Genomic DNA, 16109 nt, shown 5'->3' on the forward strand with positions numbered 1-16109 from the left:
AGCCTCCATCGGGGTGAGCCAGGTGCAAGCAACGGGCGACCCTCAGGAAGGTTCCACATGGGGAGGCATTGTCAAGTTGGGGGAGATGATGTGGGAGGGGGGCTGAAGGATTACAGGATGTGTAGCTCCGTTGAGCAACTCAGGCGGGGGTGGGGGAGACTGGGGGTTTGGGACTCAGTTGGAGGAGTCCTACAAGTTAAAAACTGTGGTGACATTGCAGCACATGGAACTCTCCTGAGTAACCGTAAATTTAAAGACATAACAAGGATATACGGACATGGTTGATCCTGGTATGAAGGCCCAAGGGTTTAGACTTAAACGTCTTACATGGAATGTCCGGGGACTGCACAACCGAGCTAAGCTACAAAAGGTGGGAGCTTATGTTACTCAGCACCATCCCCAGATAATTATGTTACAAGAGACTCATGCGCTCCACAAGGTTAACACCGAATTCTTGAAAGGGTGGGGTAAGCATAGATATTATACTGAATACTCTTCGCAAGCCAGAGGAGTGCTTATCTTAATCCACCCATCAGTGGGGTTCAGTTCTTGCATTACAATTTTTTTTAATTTTTTTTATTATACAAAAACGTGATAGCCCATTCATTCTGTCATTTCCTGTCTTAGTTTGGTTTCCCATTTTTCTTTGCCAGTAACCTATCCTTCAGATAGGTTACTGGCAAATGTATGTATGTATGCTTCCATTATATTCAATGACTGGGCTGCAATGGGTTCATTAGGTGTCTCGATCAGGCAAGACCTTCTCACACACTGCCCGCATCTTCTGATGAACCACATACAGCCCCACCCTGGGGCCATAATTTGTTTTGTTTATAAAGTGTGTAAAGCACATATTGACACAAAGTAGTGTCACTCTGTACAATAATCTTCCAAATACAGAAATTGGACATAGCAACAGTGTTAAAACAACAAAACATAAACCTTGAAACCGTTGTTAACTGCAAACATAATTGCTCTGAAGCTTGGGGGAAATCCAACTTCATCTCTTTCAAGGACAGCATTTCTCCCATCGTGAACAAGGGGAACAAAACTACTCCTTACTATCCTGGCTATTTCATGCCTTAAGCAATGGGTAGCATGCCACTGAGGCCTCCGGTGAGTAGAGGATACAGTTCTAATTTATTATGTAGTCTATGCCAAGAAATTGTCAGAAGTATGGCTACCTGATCTGCCACTTCTGAGCATCGGATGTTGAATGTGCTTAACAAGAGACCCTTGCTGCTCAGCTCATTTAGGCAGTAGTTTGTTTTCCCCTGATGCAGGATACCCTCAGCTGCACAAGGATGTGCTAGCAGTGTTCCTATAGCGGCAATGCTCTTAAGACTGGGTCTGCCGTGTGATGGGGGCATATCTATCGCCCTGACCCTGCCCTGACCCATCGTAGGGCACTCCTCGTTGTGTCTACTTAATAGGCACTTGGATGCCCCTGGGAGTGAGGGGGAAGGGCATAATCTATGAACGAGAACACCTTTCAGGGTGAAGTGCATCTGAATGGGCACAACATTTTAACTGAGGAAGTGCCACTCCCACTTAGTTCTAGTTCATGATTAGTCAAACGTTGGTGCATGAAGCATCCCTCTGCAGGAGTTTTTACAGTAGTCCCCACCTCCAGGCGGTACAATGACAAAAGAAGGCGGGAGGGTTATGCAGGATCCTTTGTGTTTTGCTCATTTTGGCAGGGTTTTAACCACCCATCTCCCGTCACAAATCTGCTTGATAGGTGGGCCTTCATCTTCTGTCTTTCTGTATGTTTATTATCTTGCTATCTGATTCTGTTTGGGGATGTGTTTAGAATAGTACAGATTTACTATAAACAAAGGTAGTGAATAATTTGAAGAGATTATCGACTGCCAGTAATACTTAAAAAATATGCTACTATAGTTATGTTGTGGGAGCTTGTTGTGATGAATCTGATGGGCTCATAACTTCTTTCCTGGCTGTGACCTATCCCCATGTAGTATGGGGACGGCAGCTGCTAGCTGATCCTGACACTGGGGGCGGCTATATTGATTGTTTATTATGCACTTTTATACACAAGTGTTTCAAAGAGCAACCATGCATGGGAGGAGAAGACATAAGGAAGACAAGACAAACGATGCATTCAGATCAGGCAGGTTCAACAGAACATTAAGTCCATGGGGGAGTGGTTAATGGAGACCAAGTGTGCCCAGTCCCGTCATAACACGGTTTAAGTGCAGTGAGATACCGCTCTCATGGTTCGTAAGCGAAGTGCAGTAGTGCTGTGGCAAGTGCAAGGCCCGGAGGCAAGTGCAAGAGACTGGCGAGCAAAGCTTGGGACCTGTGATGCTCTGAAAGTACATCAGGCAACCAGTCGGTGAAACTGAGCAGAAGTAGAGGAGAGAGAGCAGAAAGAGGTGGTTAGCAAGGGAGAGGGAGAGAAAAGGTGCACTGAGGAGCGCTTTAAAACACTTGCCTGTGTATAAACGATACAATACAAGGAGGCGGCAAAGAGTAAAATCTTGAGTAGTTTCTGAAACTACAGCTCAAGATGGAGAAAGGCAGGGAGGCTGTTCCAGAGGGAGGCACTTGCAGTGGATAAAGATCTCACCCCAAGTCTCTGCTTGGAGAAGCATCTCACCCGCAGAGAGTTGGAGGAAGACAAGCCGAGGTTTTGGGAAGGAGAGTTTTTAGGAAGAGAGCATTGCAGATAGAGTGGGCCCAGGCCCCGGAAAGCCTTCTGGACAATGCAAAGGGTCTTGAACCTAATCCTTGCAGCCACGGGAGCCAGTGAAGGGATTTCAGTGCTGGAGAGATGCAGTCCCTGGGCTTGAGCCCAAGGCTAAGTCTTGCGGTTATGTTCTGGATGAGTTGACGAAGACGGAGAGTAGAAGGAAGGTTGAGAAAGAGGCTGTTGAAGTAGTCCAGCCTAGAGAGGTCCAGGGCTCTGGAGATGGTGAGCCTCCGGGGGAAAGTGAGAAAAGGTAGAATACCTTTGAGAAGGTGAAGTTGGTAGTTGGACTTTTTAGAGATGTCCATGATGTGAAACGAGAAGGAGAGAGTGGAGTCGAAGATGACCCCCAGATTTTTTGCCTCGTTGGTAAGTAGAGGCGCAGGGCCAAGGGCGGCTGGCCTGAGGGAAAGGGGGAAGGCTGGAGCAGGGGTCCCGATGAGGACAATCTCTGTCTTACTGGTATTGAGCCAGAAGTTGTTTGCAGCACACCACTACTGAATTGCGGGAAGTCGAGTATGAGTGAGGAAGAGGCCGACTGTAGCCCGAAGGAGAGCTGCGTGTCATCCGCTTAAGATTGAAAGTTGAAGGTGAAAGTGGTTATCCTTCGGGCCAGGCGGGCCATGCAGCCATTGCAAAACCAGGGGGATAGGTTAGATCCCTGGGGGAACGCCGCACGTAGAGCGAATGATAGGGGAGCGAAAAGACCCCAATTCCACCTGGGATGGGCGGTCAGAGATAAGGCAGATGAGAGGGTGAGTAGAATGAGGACAGAGGGAGAGTAAGAATCAAGATTTGAGAGCAGATCTTCATGGGTGAACAGAAGAGTAGTTTCCGTGCCTCTGGATGCTCTAAAGCCAGACTGGTCATGGAAGCAACCAACAGATTCAGTGTGGAGGGTAAATGAGAAATAGCCAACTTCCCCAGGGGTTTGCTCAGGAAGGGAGTGATGGCGAGCGGGCGATAGTTTTCCAGAATGGATTGGTCAGCAGAAGGTGTTTTTTGAGAAGAGGGTGCTTAAGAGCAGTGGGGAAAACTCCAGTGGCGAAGGAGATGTTTCAGAGGTCGGCCAAGGCTGGGCCGAGAGAGTCAAGGTTGTTCTTGATGGTTTTGGAGGGACAGGGGTCCCCCTGTTGGAGGAGGCTTTCATTGACTGGACTTGTCAAGTGACCTATATGAGGGTTGATCACAACGGGAGGCAACCCTGAAGGGAGTGACACAACATCATCGGGTGGGACGTTGTATCCCCACCAATCAATGGACCCTAAATCCCCTTCTTACAACCTTAACATCCCTTCCCTAATGTACCCATGGTTTGTACCTCTACCATTCCCCTAAAAAGTACTGAGACGAGGAAGAATAGGAGTATCCTGAATGAAGATCACTGTCCCAGTTCTGCGACGAGAGAGAAGTATGTAGTGATGGGCTCACTCCTAATTAGAACCATTGTCAGCGCTCCAGTCTTTCCCCAACAACTGAGACTAGATTGTACGGAGCAAGGATGATCACTTCTAATGAGAACCACTGTCGGGAGTCTAGTCTTTCCCCAAATCCTATTGTCCAGAGCCAGTATAGAAGCAAGGGAAAACTCCGGAAGTATGAGAGGCCATCCCTGGAGGACCTGGCAGCAGGAATCATTTGGTGTAGAAGGGGCCTTGGGCTGCTATCCCAGAGAAGTGAAGGGGGAAACCCCCTTCCACCCCAAAACGTGGTGGAGGACTAGGGACTTCTGCAGGAACCGCTTGGGCCCCCAAAAAGGAGGTGAACTGCTGGGCACCAGCAGTATGCCAGAGGGAGGATGGAGGCTCCCTCACTGGGGAAGTGCAGCTGAAAGCAGGAGATCTCCAACTCACAGCAGAGTAAGGGTACCGGTGGCGGCTTAGGAGGCAAGACAGCTACAGGGTGTGAGTGGATAGCCTGGTGAGCAGCGTGCTTTGGAGAGCTTAGCAGAAATCGGAGCAGAGCGCGAGGAAGCAAGTCGTGCTTCCTGAAGGCAGCAGAGGCTGGAACGCCGTCCAGAGTACAGACTCCCATCAAAGATGGTGAGAAGCCAAAAAAGAGAAAGCCGGTGTAACCAGGGAAAGGGTTGGGACCAAAGCAATTTTGGGCAAGGTAACAAAAGCCTTAGACAGTGGGACTGGAGTCTGGAACCCACAGTACGAACCTGTGCAAGGATAAGAAGATTCTAGGACCCACAGTTCTAGTTTGGGATGGCAAAGCATGATAAGGGGGGGTCAAGGGGAGAGAAGTAAAGAGTTAACTTGTGATCTTTGCAAAAATACAATCGTAATGAGTCTGGGCTTTGCACCCATTAAAAAAAATCCATTAAAGTAACTAGGGAAAGACTCCTGTTACCATGTTCTGAAAGAGAGAGATTGTTTATAAAGTCCCGGCAGGAGAGTATACCAGGTGACATGTGGCTCTGGGATTCAGACCCATATGATGTGGTACAAGATAACCTGGTAGGGGAACATGTCAGGATTTTGTGAGTTTTGCGCTTACACCCAAATGGTGCTTCTAGGAAATGAGAATTCTAAGGAAGATAAATGCTCTTGAGAATTTAACTGTATTGAATGTGAGATCCTGAGGAAGGGAGCCATATCACCTGGAGTGAGTTGCAGTACAGGAGGAGAGACATCAACTTGATTCGCAGAATTTGTATAGTTTTGAAATATTGTTTTGGATGGAATGACTCCTGGGGAAGGGAGTCATCCCAGTTTAAACTGTGAACCTAGACCATTTGGAACGTTTGTGTTGGATTTGAACATTTTTTAACTTCAATAAGCAGAGACATTTACCTTTGCACCTTAATAGTTAATCGAGAATAGGATTTTGGACATCTTGACACTGGACAGGCTGTTAGTTTTAGTTGAGTTTGGGAAATGCCTCAAAGAGTACGGACAGTGATTTTTCCAACACCTTTTACTTTGAATAAAAGTTTGTAGCCACAAACCTGACTCCTGTGTCCGTGTCTCATTCCTGGCTCCTCACATAGTATTCTGACCATTTATATTTTATTGTAACCGGATGTTGTGTACTTTATTGTTTTGAAAAAATCCATACATCACCAATATGTGATGGTTAATACGGCTCAACTTTCAAATTGCGTGCTACTCAAGAAAAAAGATCTATGTATGACTTGAGGATAACTTTAATAAACCAAATGCCTTTTTAGTTTGGGCCATTAGGTGGTGCTTGCGCTACCCATAAGCCAAACTATTGCACTTGAGTACAGATGGGGGGGAAATGACAGATGACGAGAGAGGCACAGCTTGTAGTTGGTGTTTGGTTATTGGCCCACCCATTGATTGACCATGGCCATGCTAATCCCTATAGCCAGTCCCACCCAGTTCCTGCCATGTGCAAAACACCTTTTCGTGGGAACTATTTAAGCTTGCTTTAATTGAGCCTTACCATCAACCTTTGTACTTGAAGTGTCCGCCAGTGTCTTTTTCCTTTAATATGCACTAGTTGTGTCCTTCACTGAAGTCGTGCTAAAAACAAGCATTGGCAAAGCCAACGGTTTTGGCTTGTGTATAAGTATTAGTCATTTGCAAGGCACTGCTATTAAATGACCAACTACTTGCACCATTTTGCACCTGCTACCATCAATGGGCAGTTAATTTCACTACGACAGCCCAAACTGTTGGCATTGCCAATACTTCTTTCAAAACACAGTACAGAAGGAAAATGGGAAAAAATAAAACAAAAAATGAAATTGGAAAACTATCTAAAAGGCTGCCAACAAATATGGTGATCCATAGCATTTATTGATGTCGCTCGGTGACATATATAAAGTGAGCAGTAGGGTGGCCATGCAGTCTTAATCCAGGATAGGTTTTTTTTTTTTTTTTTGGTATCTACCTCCCCATTGGAAGTGTACACATTTTGTATATCCTACCCCTTTTTTATGACTTGAATATAATTTAGTTGTAGCACTATTAGATCCACATTTTATTTCTTCTTCTGAGGCATGTCATTCAAATGGCAGCAAAGTATAGATGATTTGATTTTAATATAAACAGATTTTCTACTGATTTATTTTTCTATTAAAATCTGGGGATGGGGGTAGGATCGGTATGAACATGTTTGAATGCCACTGTTCTGTAGGATAGTCAGGACTGTTGAAACTTTCCTGTTAGTAATCTATACCTCTCCTGTACAGCAAGCACATAGTAAGGAGTTTACAGCCTGTTTGTTTTTTTTTGGAAGGAGTTACCTGTGTTGATTTCCAGTCCGTTTTCTGTGCTGGATTGCCTCTAGAGGGGCGTTGGGAGCACAGGTACCATGGGTTGCCGCGCCCTCCATCTCTGTATCGGTGCACTACCAGCCGGTTGGTGGGAGCTTGAAAATAAGGCCCATGCTCGTGGTGCCTGTTGTGTGTATCAGGTGAAGTTTGTTAAAGCCTCCATGAGTCAACCTCTTAAATGAATCCAACCACCCAGGATCAACCTGATGCAATAGAGACAAGTGGACTTTAGACACCCCCCATCACCCACCAGCCTAGAAAAAGACCTGTTTGATCGAAACACATGTCGGCACCACTTGTTTTTCCATCAATGGATGAATCCAAGGAAATAATAAAAATTTGGAAGTAATGCTAACCAGCAGCTTTGTGGAAATTACATTTTTAATTCGCCAATGAAGCAATGGGTTAAATCCCAGCATAGCTGACAGCACAGGCGCCAAATGAGTGGAAGCTTTAACAACTTCGCTTGCCTGTAGAGGGCATTGCCTCTTTGGTGTAGTCCTTTGTTTGTTTGTTTCTGTCCCTTTTCCCCTTCTCCTCCCATCTTCATACCAATTGGCAGAGGCTCACTCTGCCTCCTCCACCCTCCATTTCTTTTCCCCTACTCGTCTCCCCGCCCCACTCCTGCTCACCCCATCCCTGATAGGGCATCCATCTCCAAGAAGCACTCCTAGGCATATGTCCCAGGGCAGCCTTGTCCAGGCAGACGGCGAAGGGCCAAAGGCAAAGGGCACCGCCATTGCCCGTTTGCCAGCGTTCGCCGTGTTTGCGCCATACAAAGCGGTCTACTGCTATAAACAGGAAAGGTGACAGGAATTGGGAGCATAACCATGGCTGAGCTTTCTAAATCCTGCTACTACCTTTATTACCTTATCACTACCATGTGATTCTTAACACTGTTTTGAAATCTCGCTGCCCTCCACTTCAAAGCTATCCAATGTATTGTATTTAGATGCGTTTTTCAGGGTATGAATTTTGAGAGTTGACTATGCATTGCATTTAGATGAATTTTGAGGGTAGCCAATGTATTGCCTTTGGATGAATTTTGAGGGTAGAAAATGTATTTTGTATTGGGATGAATTTCTGAGGGTAGCCGTTGTTTTTGCATCTAGATGGATATTTGAGGGCAGGCAATAAATACTGTATTATACTAGGTGCTTTTATATAGCCAATGGTCAGAATTTAGCCACACTTTGAATTCACCCCTGCCGAAATCAAGCGAGAACCAGCCAGGACACCCAGCTACTACTCTAAGACACATTGCACAACACCGGTGCCATTAGAATGCAGCTATCCACCATGATATAATCTTGATCTAGTTGCACACATAATGATTCTCCTGCCCTTGTATACTCTCCATACTACCTCTCTGCACCCATCCACATACCTGCTCGACATGGGTGACTAATGGGGACTTGGCCACCACTAACTACCTTCATATTGGCTAATATACACACACATTCTATAATTCTCTGACGAATTTCCCATGCCTGGACTTCTGTCCGCCAAAGCCGCTCAACCTACAGCCTGTTGGGACCATACCATTGGTGAAAGGCGCTATACAAATTACACATTACATTATAAAACACCTGTTTTACTCCAACACCATGATGCGTGCACCTGGATGTTTGTGTGCATGTGCCGTGTGATCTTCAAATGCATATCGGTGGTGTTCCTGAATTTGTGTCCTTCTACAAAAGTGCGAGAGGCACATTTGTGCAAATCTACTTAAAGAGAGTCACACAACAGTTTGGCTTCACAAAATGTTTGCTTTGAAACCATATAGAAATTGATAGAAGGGATGAATTTTGATTTGGGAAGTGTTATTCTTAAACATTGTATTGCATTAGTGTTCTGTATTTACAGTATTTTGTATTTCCCACAGTATGAAAACCCCTGGACAATTCCAAATCTACTCTCCATGACAAGAATTGGACTATCGCCTGTTTTGGGTTATCTAATTGTCAAGGAAGATTTCAATGTTGCACTGGGCCTATTTGCTTTGGCTGGGTTTACAGATTTGGTAACTATCTTATCGATTCTTAGTTTTATAAAACTAAAAATGTGTAAGAAATTATGAGGCATCAAACACAATACAATGTTCTTTTCTGGGTACGCCAAGACAGTTTGTTTAAATGTTTCACTGAAATGATGCACCACTCTACATAATGCATGACCCTTGCTATTGTGCCTATAGTGCAGAGATAAAATATGGAAGGCCTTTTTGGATAAGGGTTAGTTAGTCAGTCGTTGGAGCTTCCTGTGTCGAGTTTACCTGTATTCAGATAAGTAGACATGCATGTTTCAATTTACTCATTATAATGTTCATGTCTTTTGCTTCTTGGTTTGTTGCTATGCCAAAGTTTTCTAGAAGGTTGTTTTCAGGTCAATGTTATGAATTGCTATTGCTTTTTGACTTTTGCATCACACCTTTTCTGCCCCCTTTTATTGATTTATTTATTATTATTTTTGTGTATATATATATATATATATATTTATTTTTTTAATGAATTTTATTATATTTTTTGTTCAATATATTTTTCATTATTATTGTATGGATAATTGTCTATTGTATCTCTTTGTTACGCTGATTTCTTCTGTTAATATTTAATAAATTGGTTTAAAAAAAAAATATATAGTGCAGAGAAAGGTCCCATGACCGAATGTGTGCCTTGGTCTCGAACACATTGTAACACTCTCTGTGCTTGCGCACCTTAGAGCACATGACTAGCATTAAGAGAGCGTCGGTCTCACTCGCCACTTTATTCCTGCCACGCTGTCCCTCCCAGGTTGAACTAAGCCATGAACACCCAATACAGAGGTCTTTCAAACTCATCTGGGCACTGCCTTATTACATGCAAAGTGTATTTTAGCGCTTGTCCTAGCCCACTAGCCACTGCTGCAGAGTGTTGGAAGAACTCAAAGCACCTTAAAGGCTCCAAACATGTAAATATTTTATTGGTCTACATTGCCACTTTGGAACTGTAGTTCTTTTCACCTTTACCTCTGAACATTTTCATGCTCCAGCATCCGAGCCCCTCCTCACTTGGATAGTCTAAAAAGCCTCAAAACGTGCACCCGCTACTGAATTGACTCTTGGCGAGTTGAAATGTTTATGCTGAGTGCATGTGGAGAATTGAGTAGGCAAGGGACTTTTTATGCCTGGCTAGTAGCTTGCAGCTTGACATTTCTACTGCTCTAGTATTACTTTGTGCCTCTGGCCATGCAGTTCCTTCAACTGGCACTTCCGTACCTGACGGAGGTTTTCTACAGCATTATTGTTCTGGATCCTACTGATCACCTGGAATTGGCGGGAAGCTCCTCTAGAAACCTCCCTAGTTGTGACTAAGAAGATAATCCCCAGAAGAAGGCATGCAAATACAATTTTAGCTCCCAAGAAATCAAGTCCTACCAGCAAAGAATGCATAATGTTCCCATGATGAGACTGGGAGCCAAAGTCAAAAGGTGCAAACAAAGAAAGCCGTACTGTGTTGTAACTGGCCAAAAGATTGGGAACTGAGCAACTTTTTTTTTTTTCAAGAAAGAAAAATGAAATCCAGTAGCCCATTCATTGGGTACAATCAGGGTCCTCAATGATGATCGATCTTTGCATCATTGCTCTGAACTACCAGCACGTCCATACAGATGGATGAACACATCTCATGTTCAGGACCTCACGAATGGCAATGGAGGGTATGGGCATATAGATGACTGGAAAAGGTGCATGTGAGCCAGAGGAGGAGAATTTTGTGGCCGCGGTGGTGGAGACAAATGGCCAATCAAGGAGAAAACTGCAAACAACGCCACAGGGAGAAGAAGTTTCAAACATTTTTTCCTCAATCAAGCAAGACTTAGTGGTGGTAAGGTCTAGTAACAAGATGGTTGAGCAGGCTGCAAAAACTGGAGTGTCCCCACAAGCGTTCAGATGGCTTTTATTCAACACAAATGTCATCATGCCACAATTGCATATATTAAAAAACCGAGGTTACCATCTATTAATACCATATAAACCGTACAATCACAAGACAACTCATGAATACCAATATAAGAATAACACTTGCTGGAATTAATTATTAAAACCTTGGATAAGTCATATACCAAGAAAAACCATTACAAAGTACCTCACTTTGTTTTCTTTTTCCTTCCTTTATTCTCCATTCTCCCTTCTGTTGTACGATTTGATTACTCATGCAATCGCTCTACCCTCTTATCGCTTTAGCCCCAGTACACCAGGCTTGGGTAAGGAAAGTTAACACACAATATACCACCTTGGGATCTTAACAATTCCTAAGGAGCTGCAGTGCTGCACCAATGCTACGAATGCCATAAGTGTTAAGTAGAGGGATTAATAACTTGCGTCGGGCGACGCTATAGGCATAGCAAATGGGGCAACTATTCCTCTGCCAATCCACCCAATGGGCAAATCCTATCTCCATCTGGGGCCCACTTCTTTGTTTCTCAAGCTAGATTCAGATGGGAGACTCTGAACCTGATATACAGATTGCGAGACACTGAAGGCCTGACCATGTCTAGATAGCTTTCAATCCCCAAGCGTACCTTGGAGGATAGATGGGAATAGCCCCCTGAAAGTTTGGTGCACTCGCTCGGGAGTTCAGCTTCAATAAGTGATTGAGAAATAGTCTTTGCTTTTATCCAATCCCCATGGGTGATACCCTGGGGACTCTGCCATAAAGCGGATGGTCCCATCCACCCCAACGGGTTTTTCACTTGCTGAAGCCAAGGCAGGGTTCTACCTCCTTCAGCCTCCAAAATATGGATAATAGCTTCTGGGACAGACCAAAGCCTCAGCCAAAAGAATGCCGGTCTAAAACTAGCCTCCCTTTGGATGGGATCTGAGACCCAGTTCCAGATATATTGGGGTACTAAGGCTTGATTTGGGAAGCCCCAAGTTTCTTTAGGAAGGATCTTTCCGCCACCCCCAATTTATTATAATCCGCACTGCCTCATATTTCGGCCCTGTACTTGGCTGAGGATCTCAACTGTGTTGAAAACAGTTTAATTGCGGGGGAAATAAGCCCTTGACCATGGGAGTAAAAAACCTCACAATTCTCCCCCACCCCCCTGTATTTTTCTAACTGCAGGGTGAATTTACCCACTTGAATAGGCCAATTCTCTTGGTCATTGAACCTCAGACCTGAGTAGTCATAGTTTTGGACTTGCTGAAGGGTGGTATTGTTAATGGGCAATCCCATTTTCTTAAATTTGCTGAATTTCGGGCAAAAAAACCAATACCTTACTCTTTGCCATATTTATCTCCAAACCCAGCTCGGAATACTTGTCCACAAAGGCCTCCAAGGTAATCCTAAGGCCTTTAGGTGATGTTGCTAAAATAAATGCGTCGTCTGCAAAAGAAGCAGTGAGCATGTCTCCAATCCACTTTGGGGGGGTCAAAGCATTCCATCCTGACATGCACTATTACCTCGTTGGTGTACAACGGGAAGAGAAGGGGGGCTAGGATACATCCCTGCCTTACCCCTCTTTAGACTTCAAAGGGGTTGGTAAGTTCCCCACCTATTCCCCACCTAACTGAGGCAGTGTTACCAGAATATAACTGGATAATTATCTGTAGGAGGCCAGATGGTATTCCCCTTTTTTCTAAGACCCCAGACGGTTGGTCTCGACACGGAGTCGAACACAGTCCTGAGGTCGACGAAGGCAGAATATACAGTCTGTCAGCACAAGCGAGAAGTAGTCCTAAATAAGTCATAAATTGAAGGCTGCCAAGCGGCAGAATAATGGACCAGAACGGGCAATCTCGGAAATCTATTTCCACCCTATATTAATGACCATACAGAAGAAGGTAGCACTGGTTTTCCCCAACGATGGTTAGGTGATGATCCCTTTGACTGCTGCGTGAGCTGAGAAGCTGGACCCAGCAATCGGATGAAATTTGAAGTGCCGGAGGTTGGAGGGCGTGAAGAGGTGGTAAAGATTAAAGTAGAATTGCGAATAAGAGATGTGCGCGCTAGTCGCCCCACTAGACAGTTTTTCACCTACACTCCCAGTCTCCAACACCCCAATAGAAATTCACCATATAGCCTCAGGCAAAAGACATAACTATGTGAGGTCCAACCCTTCTGAATTGTCATTCTGAACTGGACCCTAACCAGTTAAAATAGATGCAAGTCAAATCTATCACACAAGTATTCAAGAAATACATCTGACCCTGATCTTCAAAATCGGCAACAGAATAATTATTTTTTATTAAACTTTTATTTCAAGAAATAAGACATGAGTAGCATTGTTACAAATCATCATAAACCTGTTCCTTTTTAACCTCCTTTTTCCTTCCTACATACTGCCGGCGAGTGAATGTGTGTCAAAACTGGTGTGGGCCTTCTATGTAATGTACAACTTAACAAATGTCCTACAGTTTCAGTCTTTGCGGGCACTGGTTTTCTCTTTAATCTCCTTTAGGAATGCAAGTTCTCCTTCCCATTCCTGTGAGAAGCACAAGCTTTGTTCTGCAGCACGTAGGTCTCCCATTCTAAGGCTACAAATGCCCACACCTTGCAAAGCCAATCTTGGAATGTGGGCCCCTCTCCCCCTTTCGATGTCTGTGCTAACAGCAGCATTGCTGCCAGGGCCTGTACAACCAAGGCTCTGCGCCTTGCTTTGGATTCTGGTGGTTTCCCCAGACCATAAAGCCCCACCAGTATTTCTAGCGGTTCTACCCTTCCGCCATCACAGAACACAGCAACTAGAGCCTGTTGAAACTCCTTCCAGAAGGTTTGCAGCTTCGGGCATGTCCATGATATGTGGCACCAGGTTCCTACCTCACTGCAACCCCTCCAGAATTCCTGAGGAATATGGGGAAACATTGTTTGGGTGTAGTACCATCTAATGAGTGGTTTATGCCACATTTCTTTCAAGTGGCTTGATCTGGTTATTTTCTGGATACCCCTCCACAGTTTCTCCCAGTGCTCCCTTGTAATGTCTTTCCCCACTGTTTTTCCCCACTGGGCCGGGGGCCCATGTTGATAAGGACCCCATAAAACCCATCATGTGCTGTCAGGGGCTTTTCAAATGCTGTCAGCGGTCTAGTGGCTGCTATTTTGAGTTCCCTGTGCGATACCCAGTGTCATGCCACACACAACTTCAACCCTTTGCTATTAAAGACCTCCCTCAACTTGCGACATCCTCCCAGTTCCCATTCTTGGAAAGCTCCCCGTTTCCTTCACCAGTGTGAACTGAGGGTTCCTGAACAGCAGTCTAAATTGAGAGCGGAAGGAGATAATGCCATATCGTTTGACCATTTTGTACCAAATGTCTCCCAGCAGTTTTATTTGGCTTAAATACATGTAGGGCAGTCTTTCCTCTCTGGGAAGCCCAAGAACCTCTTGCAACAGGTGTTTGTCGCTGCCCTATCCATGCTTACCCAAAGCCTGAAAGGTTTCCTCTGCAAACCATTCCCATATAATGCAGATTTGTGTAGCTTCATAATATGTCTGGAACACTGGAAAGCCCACCCGCCCTTGCTTCTGGGTGCCGTAAGGATCCCTCTAGAAATGCATGGTCTCTTGCCCTTCCACACACAAGCTTCTTTTATCTTCAGTAATTCTCTGAAGGAGGGTAGGGTGGAACAAGTACCGTAGTCTTGTCAATCTGACCATCTTCAATGATGCTATACGCCCCATCCAAGAGATGGGCAGCGGGGACCATTCATTGAGATCCTTCCTAATCTCTACCACAGTGTTTGGGAAGTTTGCCTGATGAAGCCCAACAAGCGTGAGGGTTATTGTGACACCCTAATACCTTTGGATTCCAACCAATGTGCGAGGATGCTTTAAGCTTCTCTTCGCCCCGAAGGGATAGATTTAGCACTTCGATTTTCCAACATGGATTTCTTTAGGACTGCTGCCTGCGCAAACTCACCCAATTCCTCTCACATCCTTTGTAACGACGTCTTCGGCCTTGTTGGTGTTAGCAACATTTCATCTGCAAACGCTGCTACTGTCTGGTGCGTGCCCCCAAATGGAATCCCTTGGATTTCCATGGAGTCCCGTATCGCCTGCAGCAAGGGTTCCAAGTATATGGCATATAGAAGTCGTGACCGGCAGCCTGGCTGTTGCGTTTATATTGGCCTCAACCATTCGAATAAAGGCATGCGGCAGCCCCATCGTCGACATTGTTTTGAAAAGAAAGGACCATTCGACGCGATCAAACGACTTTTCGGCATCCAATGAGAGCAGAATGGCTGGCGTTGCGCTCTTCTGCACCTTTTCCAGAAGGTGGACCACCCTTCTGATATTATTGAAGGTTTGTTGCCCCTTTATAAAGCCTGACTGGTCTGGGTGGATCAGAACTGTCATCCACTGCTCCAACCTGTTTTCCACTATTTTTATATGTATCTTGGCATCAATATTAATGAGCGCGATGGGTCTGTAGGACCCACAGGCCGTTTGATCTTTGTTTGGTTTGGGTAGAAGAATTACGTTGGATTCCTCCATGGATTGTGTGATCCACCCTGTGTCCCTAAATAAATTAAAAAGGCTAGTGAGGTGTGGGATTAGTGTCTGGCAAAAGGTCTTGTAGAAGCCCACTGTGTACCCGTCCGGGCCTGGAGCCTTATTTAGGGGTAGTGACTTGATTACCTTTTGCACTTCCTCCTCTTAGATTTCCTTGCCCAATTGCTCAGCCTCAGCATTCCCTATGTTCGGGAGGGTTACTGTATTCAGGTAGGCCCGTTTTCAGGCAGCCTGCCGTTCTTCAGAGGAATACAATTTATTTATAGTACTAGTATAGTACAGTTGCTTCAGTGCGTGTCCTTCTCTCACTTTCCATTTGTTGCGCCCACTGTCGTGGCTCCCTGGTGATGCCTTTAGCTAACAATCTGACCATTTTGTTGGCCCCCATATAGAAGCACTGTCTCTTGTTCAGAAGGGCCTTTTCGGCTCTCTTTGTTTGGAGTGAGTGTAGCTGGGCTGTGGCTTCAACTTCCTTCTCCAATTGTTCCTCCAGACTTATTTTCAACTCCCCCCTAAAAGTTACTTCAAATGCGTTCCACCTGTCTGCCTCTGCTGTTGTTTCTGTGTCTGTTGTCTCTGTGAAGAATACTTCTATTCTGTCTTTTATAGTGTGTCTGAGAACGGAGTCTCTGAATAGTTCTACCGGGGCTCTCCAACTTCA

General features: G+C 45.0%; 1 protein-coding gene across 2 annotated transcripts in view; it reads left to right on the forward strand.

Annotated features, from left to right (window-relative positions):
- Nucleotides 1-16109, forward strand: part of CRLS1 (cardiolipin synthase 1) — a 293521-nt gene that overhangs the window by 51030 nt on the left and 226382 nt on the right. For both annotated transcript variants that reach the window (XM_069608273.1, XM_069608274.1), the window contains exon 2: nucleotides 8845-8982. In XM_069608273.1, the coding sequence (XP_069464374.1) occupies nucleotides 8845-8982 (138 nt within the window). The remainder of the gene's footprint in view (nucleotides 1-8844; nucleotides 8983-16109) is intronic.

The sequence above is a fragment of the Ambystoma mexicanum genome, chromosome 4q (assembly GCF_040938575.1).
Source record: "Ambystoma mexicanum isolate Mex_15411 chromosome 4q, UKY_AmexF1_1, whole genome shotgun sequence".
NCBI classification, from domain to species: domain Eukaryota; kingdom Metazoa; phylum Chordata; class Amphibia; order Caudata; family Ambystomatidae; genus Ambystoma; species Ambystoma mexicanum.